We start from the raw sequence: 13,439 nt of genomic DNA, 5'->3' as shown, positions 1-13,439 counted from the left end.
CTTCAACTTATCGAGATCTTGATTGTTTTAATGAACGGTGCCACATCATTTGTCTTCTGCTTGTATTGACAAATATAAAATAATATATTTCTCGCGATGAAAAAACCTTATACAATTCAACTGAAGTGAGAGGGACCTCATATGCATTTTTAAAATACATACTTTATGCTATTAGTGATGTCCCATCGCTGTTGCAATCAATTTCTTTTCATGTCAACATATTACAACAGAGATGAAGAACATTAAGGAGAAGTTAATACAGAAGTCTAGGCATCTACAGGGCTTATGACCTGTCAATGGCTGGTTTAAGTGGCCACTTTACACACTGTGTAACATTCACCATTCTGCCTATATTCGAACATCTATATTCCAGTCCTTGTCTACAAAAATTTGGACAAACTCAAAATATTGTTTTCTTTTCATGTTCCCAACTGTGTCGCTAGAAGTCAAAATCTGCTATTTATCAAATCTTCTAAGATAAACTTTTGTTTTTATGCCCCAATGTCCAGAATGTATAGATTAGTCAATTCGTCACACAACTTGGAATTCTTTGGGATAGATTTTCTGGCTTTTCGTTTTTTCTTTGCCACTAACACAGTTTGGGGTGAAGATGGATTGGCATAGGTTAGCTCAAAGTCACGTTGATCGTGATTATGAATATATTGTATACCATTATTTCATCGCCCTTGTTTGTCATTACTACGTAGTTTTACGTTCTTTTTGTTCAGTTTCGTGTACATGTTTTTCTTCATATGACTGTTATAATTGGCTTAAACCGTATACGTAATAAATAAATTAAAAAAGAAAAGAGATCGAGAAAATTTATGAGCTCTATTGCATTTCAATTATTCTATTTGTTATTGGAAAACTTATTTTATTCATTTTTTTACATGCTACTTTAAAATTTAAAAAACTTAAATGTATACAAAAAAATAAAGAAAAAGGATATAGTAAATATCAGAGAAAGGAAATAGAAAGAATTACAATTGAGAACAAAGACTGATCAAACATTCACAGTATTATTGAAAAGTGTCCCTACACCCTCGGTGAGGTGCGATATATTCAAAATTAGAACTGAATAATAATCGTCAGATTCTAGAGTGGATGTTAATGTGGTCTTATTATTGAATTGAAAGCTATAAGAGATAGACGAAACACGGTGATCAAACAAAAAAGACTACATCTCATAAACCATCCAAAATTCTAAGTTTTTAAATCATCACGCGTGGAGATTGTGGGTATTGGAAAAATATAAGAAACTGGTCCCCAATGAGCACATTGTACATATTATAGTAAAACACTCAGTACGGGGGTCAATCGATATGCTCCCGATGTGCGTGCATTATGTAGCCTAATATGGCTACGTGTAAAGTACCGAGCGACAAGTTACCGAGACAGTTTTGTTACAACAGGTCGCTCACTAGTGCAAAATGCTGCAAGATGTTGTTTCATGAGGACAGCCCACGGTGACTGCCACGACTGACGGTGACCACGGGAACATTTACGTGGTGTGCAGTTCGGACGCATTCGTTTACCAGGAAGCTATAGTCCAGAAAAATAGGGACTCTCATCTACTTTGAAATAGGTCGGCGGCGGAGCATATTGATCGACCCTTGCATATGTAGGTACATCAAAACCTCTAGAAATTGTTTTATTTTATATGAATATTATTAAAAATCAGTGAGAAACAATAGCCGGTCGATAATAACCGTTTGCTGATTTAAGATAAAGAATATTCCTGTAGAATTATCAGTCTAGACTTGGCGATACTATATTTCCACCATTATAATAACATTTAGAATTGTGCAATAATTTATTAACACTTGATCGATCACATTGGATACACTAAATTAATAAATATTCAATACTCACCTAAACTCTAATTGTAAATATAATTCATAGCTATAAATACTTTATCACAATAATGTCATAATATATCTTTATTTTAAGTTATTTTCAATTTAAGCTTTTATTTCAAAATGTTCCTACGTGCACACTTCGGTCTTATTGTAACAATACGGAAGTTGTATCTTTTTATTTCTTCTATTTAACAAAGTGATTCTATCCGTGGGTATTGGGTAATTGGGTAAGTCTAGGAGGGTTCCTAGACTTCATTCTCTAATGCTTCGATTACACTACAACTGCGAGAGAACATTCATTATATTTTTAAGTACATTTTTCACAATTTTAAAGAACATTAATAATAAAACTGACAGCCAGTGTCGTAGTTATGGCAACGAGTTACATGAAAATATGAACTAAGGAAATATGTTTATTCTCTTTCTGACACTAATGTTTGCATGTGAATAGTGATTTAATATCTCTTTATTTCTAATTGTTGAAGGCTACGAAATATTTGTCAAATATGAATAAGGCTAGTAAGGCAATAACGTGTCTATTTAGTACACATCAGTAAATTTCCCACTGGAATTGTTACAAAAAACGAGATGTTACAAGTTTCATATGGCATCATTTATCCGGCGAAGGATAATCAGTTGCGTTACATGGTCATTGCCCGTATACATATAATTGGCAAACTAATAGGCGGGAATAGGAATAATGTAAACGTTTCATATACACGTAGCCGAAAAATGCAAATAAGAAATCTACAGGAAACTAGAACTTTCATCACATACAGATGACAGATCTGTGGACTCGTCTAACTCACAAGATAGCCACACCGACATCGGTTAATACGTTTAGAAACTAGAGAGCCGGCACGGCCGAGCTGTCCACTTCCTCCCCCCGCAGCAGACGTCGGTCCTCTTCCTCTTCCTCCTCCGCCCGCGCCTCGGGAGCGTCACCTGTAACAGCGGACAGGTACACCATTACTACCCAAGAGAAACTGCGGGGTGAGGTGCTGGGGCGGGAGTGCGGTGCGGGAGCTGCGCTACTACTATCCGAGAGCAACATCCTGCGAGGGCGGAAGAGCGGTATGGGAACTATGCTACTACTACCTGAGAATGACAACCTGCGGAGGCAGGGGTGCGGTGCGGGAGCTGCGCTACTACTACCTGAGAGCAACTAACCACGAGTGCAGGAAGGCAGCAGGGCCAACGTAGCCAACAGTGCCGGTACTCCGCAGCCCAGAGCCACGGCGCGGCGGTAGAACTGCTCGTCTGCTCCCTCCGACCTGTAACCAATCCTCCACATTACACACTGTTCTAGAAAACAAATGTCTGGATGATTTCACGGATTAATGAAAGACATTACAGGTGCTGTATAAGCATGATGGCAAGTCCATTAGCCAGCTTATCCGTGAAACTCATGGCTCCGTACACAAAGGCGGAAGTAGATGTAGCGGCCCCAACCAAGTCGGCAGTGAACCCTAGGCTGGTCACCAACATGACCGCTCCTCCCAAACCTGCAATAGGACAAACAATAAGTGAGCGTGCCAAACACTGTTTTACAGTTCCACAACAGGCGATGCTAACAATATGCATGTTTTCGAGGTGGGTTTCGCACAGATTGATGAGTGGATCGAGCCAGATAAGTAAATATGGCGCTTATATGGTAATGTGTGTAAATAATGTGAAATGTTTCCCTCAGCAAGGGACACCCCAGTGAGGGAGCATTATTTTTACAAAAATTTTAGAAGGATAAATAAAATAAAAAATGTGAGTCCAATTTATCAAATCTCCTCTAATGTCATTTAGATAAATGATATTGATTAACATGTCACGCTTATTTTGTTAAAAGCGACACTCGTCAAGTTCCACATAGGATACATCTACATCTACGGGTAATCTTAGCGGCTTTTTAATGTCCGCTCTTCACACTGCACCCTGTACATGTTGACTATGTATAAGACATACGGTAAAATACAATTATCCGGACTAATGAATGCCAGACGCTATCTGGATAATTGAGAAAATGCAAAATTTACTGTAAGACCATATTTTTATTGCTTTTAAAATAATATAGCAAATTGGAATCACATTAAAAACTTACTTTAACATATCCAGCAAAGGTAATAGCTTTGATGAAGAAACTCATTTACAAGCAGCTAACGATCAGCATATTTAAATATCCAGTTTACTAGAGTTCGGATAAACGGACTTCCACAATATATTTAAAATGAATTAAAACTACAATTATACATACCGAATAAAAAGGCTACACCGTACACTTCATAAGTAGAATAGACATCTCCCTCGCCGAAGAAAAGCCACACGCAGGCGCCCATGGACAAAAGGGCTCCGAGCAGGAAGGCCCAACGCCGGCCCGCACGGCGGTTCAGGCGGCGAACCACAAGGCTGGCGAGGAAGGAAGCGAGGAAGCCGACTAGCGGCACCGACGCCAGCGCGGCGGCCGGCCGACGCAGCGCGCTGTGGAGGTACAGCGGCAGCAGCGCCTGCCACAGGTTGACAGTCAGACGCGTGCACATGTAGAGCAGTGCGAGGCGGTAGAAGGCGGCGCGACGCAGCAGGGCGCCGTGCGCAGCGGGGCGCGCACGCGCCGCGGGCGCCGGCTCGGGCTCCGCCAGCGCGCAATGGAACCACAGCGACGTCAGCCCCCCCAGACCGAGCCCCATCCACACGACAAGCTGGAACTTTCCCGCATCGTCAGGACCGATCTAGATATGTGCACAATTCGTTACATCAGTTTATAAGAACGACAGTTTGTCTTTGTTTCTGATATTTGAAGGTACGGTTGTAATTTGTGCCCCAAACGTCTATCAACACAACTACCCCGGAAACCAGAAATCTGTGGCCGGTTGCAATCATGATTGCCCATGGTTGCCATAACAATATGACGTTATAATTGATTGGCTATTACAAACACGTGTTCACATAAACTGTGGCGTTACAAAGTGGCTCATTTTTACTAACTTGTTCATGTATTTTTGAGAAACTTCACCGAAACAATCAAATTTTACCATACGTAAATTGGGTATTTTAAAAAATGGGGTATAAATACCCAATTTTTCATAGCACTGAACTTCCTCATTTACACCCTCAGAATGGCAAATATTTAGTGTCCAAAAACAGCCACCAAGTCTCTCTCTCGGCTGCCAGCTCCTGAGCATCCTTCCAAATCAGGTTTGTGTCCCACATAACTGCCAACGAAGTCAGAAGTGGACGTCCAGAATGTCGAGAACCGGAAGCCTTATAAAGATGGCAAGCACGGTTAAGCACGGTGGCAGCCAGCCTTATTGCCTTTGCTCAATGACAGTTGTATGTTGTACTAAAGATCAACATAAATAAATAAGGTATTTATTTCTTGTTGGACTTTGATTTGGATAAATTGTACAAATATGTTATTTACCATGCAAACTTTGAGTAAAAATAAAGCATAGACTTTAAAAATAGATGGACAGAGGAATTGCATTTGATATATAGTTATTAAAGAATTGTAACACAAAGGCTTAAATTTGAGCTTCTGAAGATAGGAATTAAACTAGCTTTTATCTTTGCTGAGAATGGTTAGATATTTGATATCCGCATAAGTGTTTCTACTACCAACATCCAAGTAATTTTTATAATATACCAATTTTGAATAGTCAATTAGATTTATATGACAGAAGCATAATATATACCTTTGCAATGGAAGCGCTAATTAGTCCAATAAATAAGTAATGATTTTCATAAATATTAATAAAATTACTCGATCAACTTTTACATTGTTTAGTTTTTTTTCAAATAAATGAAGCATATTTTAGTCGCCCTAAAATTCATTTATATTTTTTTAGCCCGCTCATAAAAAAAACTCGCACACCTCTGAGACAAACCAAAATCTAAAGTCTGGTCATATAAAAAGCAGGCTAAATCGAAGGCTATGTACGTCGGAATAAACACGTGTGGCATTCCATCCTCTCCGCCTATCCCCACAGAGAAACGGTCTGATGAAAGTAGTAATATTTTAGGTTTAAACATTATATTGAGGGCATGAATCACGAACCTGCTGCGAAGATCCCTCGGTCAGGTGCAGTACGAGCCACGTGGCGAGGTACACCGCCACGTTGGAGAACACGGTGAAGCTGTACCTGCAACACGTAAGGGTGCATCAAGGGCTGCGTCACACGAGCAGGCAATGGGGGGTGTTCCCCTCGGCGATCCTCACCTGACGGCCGCGAGGCGCGTGCGCTCGTCGGGGTCCACCGACAGCTCGGGGATGAGGGCGAGGTGTGACACCTGCACGCACGCCCAGCCCAGCTGGAAGATGATCACGAAGGCCGCGTAGTACACCAGCTGCGCGCCCCAGTGCGCCGTCGCGCAATACACGCACGGGGCGAAGACGAACGGGAAGGAGGCCAACACGCACAGCGTACCTGCAACACACGGCAGTGAGCACGCGACGCACGCGGACCCGCGCGGCGGCGGCACGAGACTAGCACTCACCGAACAGGTGCCAGGACTTGCGGCGGCCGTAGCGCGAGGGGGGCGCCGTGTCGGAATGGAAGCCGGCGAAGGGGGTGGCGAGGGCATCGGCCAGCTGGCCCAGCAGCAGCAGGGCGCCTGCGCGCGCCGCCCCCGCGCCCAGCACGAGCTGGAAGTACACCAGTAAGTAGCTGAACCACATGGAGGCGCACACGTCGTTCAGCACGTGGCCCGCCCCGTAGCAGAGCCGCACCCCTAGGGACAAGCGCTCGTACTCCATTTTCTGTAAAGAATGATATATGTGATACTATTGTAAAAACTAAGGAGAGTCGTAACCCACAAAGCTATAATGATCGCTTAACTTTTATTCAATTAGACAGCCGAATGAAGAAATGAGAAGAAATACAATAGACCTGATCTGACTGTACAAAATCCATCATTACTTCCACGATCATCACTCATCAGCAACATGGACTACGCAATCCTGGCGTAATGTTATAATCCCCTCTCTCGCGCGTGCAGGCATCACCTGCGACAAGGTTCATGAGCACAATGCGAAAGATATAACAGATAGTTTTGGTAATTCATTAAGCGAACTCAAAAATTATTTATGATCTGTAGGTTTCTATAATTTATTATGAAGTTTTTGTTTTCTTATGCTTTTGATTACTTTTATTTAAAAAAAAATATTATTTTTCTATTATTATAACAAAAGTTAGTTTTTTTCAAAGCTTTTGTACTTATTCTTCTTTTCAGTAAATTATTGTTTTTAACACCTCGCATGCTACGAACAATTACAAAGGGTAACGGGTCTAGAAATATTATATATATCTTGTTAAATACTATAATCTATGTATGTATGTCTGGTTGTCAGTCATTGTTCTTCAATAAAATAAATAAATAAGTTTATTGCACAGCCACCGGTCGCCGGTCGCTAGTCGCCGGCGGTCCCGAAGAAAGATAAACCAATTTCCGATAACAATGGCATTCGACGCACGATGACGCTCCGTGGGTATGTTATGCTTACGTGTAATGCAGCGTAGCGATCCGCTCCCTAGTTTTGTTATTATTCTATCTGCTACCGATACTTTTGACTTTCCGGCACTAGCGACTGCGCAGGCAGCTTTGAACGGTCGACTTTAGAAACACAAATTTACCGATATCACTGAATACCTTCACGCCATCAAACTATGCACTTTTATTCACCGATTATTTATGCTTGCTGCTTTATACACGATGTACAATAAATACTACAATTGTGAACTTTTGCGTTTGCACGCCACACACGTCAAACCGCAAATCTGCCACAGGTGAATTAAAATATAAATATTATACTCATTACCTATAGATAGGACAAACTAAACCTAGAAACTTCAAATGTCAATCTGACGTCTGCCGTCCGCGTCTGTGAAAAAATATAATTTGGTAATTTCTTTCTGCTCTGGCCACAGATTACACTAAACTGAAACCAGAGACTATAATATTGACTGAAACCGCTGCTGAAACTATGACAGGGTCTATGTTCATGGCGCACGAAAGGTATGCGGTAGTGTGACCCTACCCGGTTGTTTCGATACAAATTGGATGTCTATTTATGATCTTCGCAATGTGATGCTTATTGTATCCCAGGATAATATCAACTTTTGTTTTGCACGATTCCCGTGACATTGTTTTTTCATCCTTAAACATTTTTATTAAAATTATGTTTTCTTTTTTACCAGTATAACTTTTTTCATTTATACAACGTAACTTTATCGCTACTTTCTAATAGCTTATTCTTACTCCATGTTTATTTATTAAAAGCGGGTTGGATTGAACCAAATATGTACATATGCTTTCATGGATACATTCATGGTGTCAAAAGACAAAATCGTATTTACAATTTAGTTATTTATTTATAAAAATGCATAGCCACGCCGATATCTGTAGGGTTCATAGTCCATAGTCGATGACACACACGTGTTAATTTTTTTTTTTTTCATAGTAGGGATGATGTGAACGTACTGCAGGGCGATGCCCTCCGATTTCATGTGAAATACTCAGAGTTGCATTTTACGAATGTATAGGAATCGATTAAAAATGATGACATTGCATCGTCGGTCATTAGTCTCTTTTAGGTGAACGTGTTAAATTAGTTCACCTAAAAGAGACTAATGACCGACGATGCAACGTCATCATTTTCAATCGAATCCTATACATTCGTAAAATGCAACTCTGAGTATTTCACATGAAATCGGAGGGCATCGCCCTGCAGTACGTTCACATCATCCCTACTATGAAGAAATGAACTACAAAGGAATATGGTATATAAAGAGACCACATGACGCAGCCAACATCAGTCAGTCAGTTCAGTTCACGTCAGACCAGCTCGACGACCTCACACAGTTTCAGCATGTAGTTCAAGTTACTTCTCAACCCATCACATCATCGACGTAACACTCGTCCGACATAATTGTTTATTTATTCGCCATGTAATAAATACGCATTAAACTGCAACCTTCTCTGTCAATCTCACACAGTTTCAGCATGTAGTTCAAGTTACTTCTCAACCCATCACATCATGACGTAACACTCGTCCGACATAATTGTTTATTTATTCGCCATGTAATAAATACGCATTAAACTGCAACCTTCTCTGTCAATCTCACACAGTTTCAGCATGTAGTTCAAGTTACTTCTCAACCCATCACATCATGACGTAACACTCGTCCGACATAATTGTTTATTTATTCGCCATGTAATAAATACGCATTAAACTGCAACCTTCTCTGTCAATCTCTAACTGGGGTAGGAACTCCAACCCAAACCAACAACATTATCCTACATATTTATTATTTATTCATTTTAACACTTTATATACATATACAGTTTATATACATATAAGGGCAGGCATATTGCCTTAAGGCAATTTCTTCCTACCTACCCAAACCGTTCAGTTCGAGAAAATTACAAGTATATGGACATATTGAATCTTACAATTTTATACAAAAATTAAAAACAAAGATGAAAAAATAAAAATACGTTAAAAAATTAACACTTAACTAAGAAGAGAGGAGAGGGGATGGGAAGGAAAGAAGAAGAATAAATGAACAATTTAAATACTGAGATAGTGACATTTCAATCTTGACTTTAATGTAAATAAAGAAGGGGCGTCAATGTTAATTAGTGGGTAGATTATTCCACAATCGAGCAGCGACTACTGTGAAAGAGGAGGCAAGAAAAAAAAGCGATGAAAGGGTATTCAGGGGGTTCTCTCGTCACTAGAACGAAGAGATAGTCCGTGTTGTGATAGAGGTTGGAAGAGCTCTCTCAGATAAACAGGCAAAGTAGGATTATTTCAAATATTGTGAAGAAGTGATAGAATGTGAATGTTTCTTCTATGGTTTATACTGAGCCAGTGTAGTTGCGTGCGATATTCGGTTGTGTGGTCGAATTTGCGAAGATCAAAGATATATCGTATACAAACATTCTGCAGTCGTTCTAACTTATCAAGTAATTCGTTCAAACTTGTCAAGCCGATACCTATACCCGTTTTTAAAAATATTTTACCTGTATTTTCGGTTACTTATTCCCGCTGCCCTTGTCTCCTGTTTTGCGTGATAAATTCTTTATTGTTTTTGGGACCCTAAATACTATTAATTCATAGTATTATGGACCTCAAATACTTATAATTCATAGTATTTACATGAAAAGATAATTATAAATCTCTTCTTGTTCTTCTTTATTTATTGGCTCTATTACTTCCTTACATAGTTGTTCTAGCTCGTTTCGAGTTTTTGATAAATTTACACATGTGTTAGTGCTATATACAAGCTAGTGTGTTAGTATTTAATATTAAGTACACTATATACATATCGATATTAGATTCGAAGGATTTGAACATTTGAAAACTGTTGACTAATAAATGGGGGATTTAAAGGGAGCAAAAAGGTGAAGATGTCACAGTCGAAAGACAATTTTTTTTTTTCGTAATATTTTTTGTAGGGAGTATTTTAACAAAAACCCATCCGCCAAAAGATGTCTTCTCAATCCGAGTGGGCATCAGAGGCCTCTACTTGTAAAGCGTTAAGGCTGTAGTCTGGTAAAACGCTCGCAAAATTAGGAAATCATACAATTTTTCCATTTTAAAACGAACGTTTTTTTTAATCGCGCAATAATAAAAAAATGAAAAAACATAAATTAGGTAAAAACAATATTTTTCGAAGGTATTTCTGTTAAAAAATATACTTAAAAGTTTTATGTAACCAAAATATAATTACTTTTAGACCGGCAGATTACGCCATTTTAAATTTAGACTAAACTTAGGTATCTGGGATCTCAATAAAGACTAAGTATTGAACTAACGTTTGTTATAATAATTTAAAAATAAAAGTGGCCGAAGCAATTTTTTTTTTGTTTTTGAAAAGAAATACAAGCATTTTAAATCACATACGTTTTTGTGTCATTTTCCTTTATTTCTACGTAAAATTTTGCCTTCGGTAATACTTACTTAATTTAATACTACTTACTTAACTTAATACTAAAAAAAGTTATTGAAATATTTTAGTGAAAACTTTTTATTAGAGAATTGAATTCTCTTTTTTTTTAAAAAATGGTAATTCTATTATTATTAAGGTAATAATATTTCATTTATAACAACATCTTATTTACGTTTTTATGACCTTTAGACCTGCCCTTATCGTTTTCGGTAATTAATAACGTAATTAAAATATTGTTTTAAATTAAATATTACAACCAGAATTATCTATTTTTTTTAAAAAAAAGGAATATTATTCTATAAAAAAGGGTTTTAACTAAAATATTTAGATAATTTATTTTTTTAAAGTATTACCGAAGGCATAATTTTACGTAGAAATAAAGGAAAATGTCACAAAAATGTATGTGATTTAAAATGCTTGTATTTCTTTTCAAAAACAAAAAAATAAGATTTTTTGCCGCCACTTTCATGTTTAATTTATTATATTCAAATTATAATGAGTGTTGTATCGAAAATCTTCGAAAGGATTGTTAAAACTAGACTCCTTATCTTTCTTGAAAAAAAATGGTTTGCTGTCGGAGAACCAATATGGCTTCCGGGAAGGCAGAGGCACTGCCGGCGCTATAGCTGCTCACTCTTAAAATCACTCAAAGTCTTGATAGTGGTAAAAGAGTCATCGCAATATTTCTAGATCTCGCCAAGGCATTTGATACTGTGTCTCATTTATTACTTGTAAAAAAACTCAGACACGCTGGTATCAGAGAAAAGGCGCTTATGTGGCCAGAGGATTTTGTTACTTGTAGGTCACAATCAACAATACTCCAAACACCACAAGGAATTGTACGAAGTGAGGATTCCAATATCCTTTATGGAGTTCCACAAGAAAGTGTCTTGGGACCTGTTCTCTTCCTTCTATATATAAACTCTCTGTGTGATTTGAGTGATGGCGGAAAAACTATAGCGTTTGCTGGTGACACAGTTGTTTTGTTTGAGGCTAGTGACTGGAACTCTGTGTTTCAAAAAGCAAATTGTGGTATGAGAAGTGTTTAAAAACTGGCTGGATGACAATCTGCTAACGCTGAATGTGGATAAAACAAAATATCTCACATTTAGTATAAGAGATGAGTCACCACCAGTTTAAAGCTTCATATAAACTCTAGAAATTCGTGCCAATTATTGAAACCAGTTGATAATATAAAATATCTAGGCATTGTAATTGACAGAAATTTGCGATGGGAGACACAGGTTCAGTCCCTGGTATCTAGATTAAGAAAACTGTGTCATGTCTTTAGCTCACTCAGAAACATCCTGGACGTTAGCACTCTTAAAAATGTCTACTTTGCGCTTTTTCAATCGGTGGCTATTTATGGCATAATTGGCTGGGGAGGTTGCTCGACAGTTGTCATGAACCCCCTAATCAAGACGCAAAAACTTATTCTTTGAGTTATGTTTCGGTGCCCTCCGACCTACCCATCTGAACCATTATTTCAATTGTTAAAAGTTCTTGATATTCGTCAAATCTATATCAAGAATGTATTGACAATTTTCTGGTCAGGCGACTACGGAAGGAGGTCCCAACAGAATGCCCGTACGAGGTTTTCGCGTAACCTAAACTTCTTAATACCGAGAACGCGTAAAATGTTTGCTCGGAGACAATTTTCATATATAGCTCCAAGAGTGTTCAACGTCTTGGATGAACATATTAAGTTCTCCAAAACAACGTCTATATTTAAGATGAAGATCCATAATTGGATTGTATCGAGGGGTAGAGACCACTGTATGAGATTGCTTCGGGAATAAATGCATAACATCTCTGCTGTTTTCATTATTATCCATATACGTATATCGTATATGTGTATGTCATCACTGTCATACGTATTATTACATAACTTTTGATTCCATTTTCGACATGTATTATAAATTTTTATTATTTTTGTTTTTCTATTATTATTTTGTATATGGTTTTGATTATTTTGCATATTGTTTTGATTACCTGTATATTGTTTTAATATGTTAATTAATATTTTTGATTTATATATCGAAGAGTCCCGACTTAACACGGAATTTTCTAACAAGTCGGGACATAAAAAAACATATAATTGTGTCTATGTAAAATTGTGTATTTTGTACATTAAATAAATAAATAAATAACAACAAATTTTAGTTCAATATTTAGTCTTCATTGAGATCCCAAATACCTAAGTTAAGTCTAAATTTGAAATGGCGTAATCTGCCGGTCTAAAAGTAATTACATTTTGGTTACATAAAACTTTTAAGTATATTTTTTAACAGAAATACCTTTCAAAAGTATTGTTTTTATCTAATTTATGTTTTTTTTTATATTATTATTGCGCGATTAAAAAAACATTCGTTTTAAAATGGCAAAATCATATGGTTTCCTCATTTTGTAATGAAAATGTGTTCAAACGACAATTTTGCCCTTGAATTAATCATTCAATAAAGTAGTTCTTAGACAAGAACGCCATATGAGCTACAATTCAACAAATAACGGATGCGGGCAAACAAGGACGAACATGGAGATAATTTTGCCTGCCATCAAAAATTTTAATTCCTTGGAATCGCATTTAAATATGACTGAAATGACAATTGTAACCCAATTCAATGATTACCTAGGTCATTCT

The 13,439-nt window shown here is 37.8% G+C and overlaps 1 protein-coding gene across 4 annotated transcripts; it reads right to left on the bottom strand.

Annotated features, from left to right (window-relative positions):
• Window positions 1–717: 717 nt before the first annotated feature.
• Window positions 718–7,770, bottom strand: LOC148273374 (major facilitator superfamily domain-containing protein 12-like). Of its 4 annotated transcripts, none has more exons than XM_088238809.1 (8): window positions 7,663–7,770; window positions 6,342–6,603; window positions 6,064–6,271; window positions 5,902–5,986; window positions 4,105–4,576; window positions 3,214–3,364; window positions 3,030–3,133; window positions 718–2,804 (listed from the first exon to the last, which is right to left on the bottom strand). In XM_088238809.1, the coding sequence occupies exons 2-8, from the start codon at window positions 6,598–6,600 to the stop codon at window positions 2,707–2,709; spliced, it is 1,377 nt and encodes a 458-aa protein (XP_088094935.1). In that variant the 5' UTR covers window positions 6,601–6,603; window positions 7,663–7,770; the 3' UTR covers window positions 718–2,706. The 4 variants fall into 4 exon arrangements, 3 of the variants coding, with proteins under 3 accessions (XP_088094935.1, XP_088094936.1, XP_088094937.1); XM_088238810.1 differs by having other exon boundaries at window positions 7,348–7,729; XR_015824597.1 differs by having other exon boundaries at window positions 1,954–2,804; window positions 2,958–3,133.
• Between the last annotated feature and the right edge of the window lie 5,669 nt (window positions 7,771–13,439).

This window comes from Micrasema longulum, unplaced genomic scaffold (genome assembly GCF_059751315.1).
Source record: "Micrasema longulum isolate JH-2025_06_02 unplaced genomic scaffold, ASM5975131v1 h1tg001970l, whole genome shotgun sequence".
Taxonomy (NCBI): domain Eukaryota; kingdom Metazoa; phylum Arthropoda; class Insecta; order Trichoptera; family Brachycentridae; genus Micrasema; species Micrasema longulum.
Note: the sequence above shows the minus strand (reverse complement) of the source record. Positions and strands in the feature narration are given on the sequence as shown.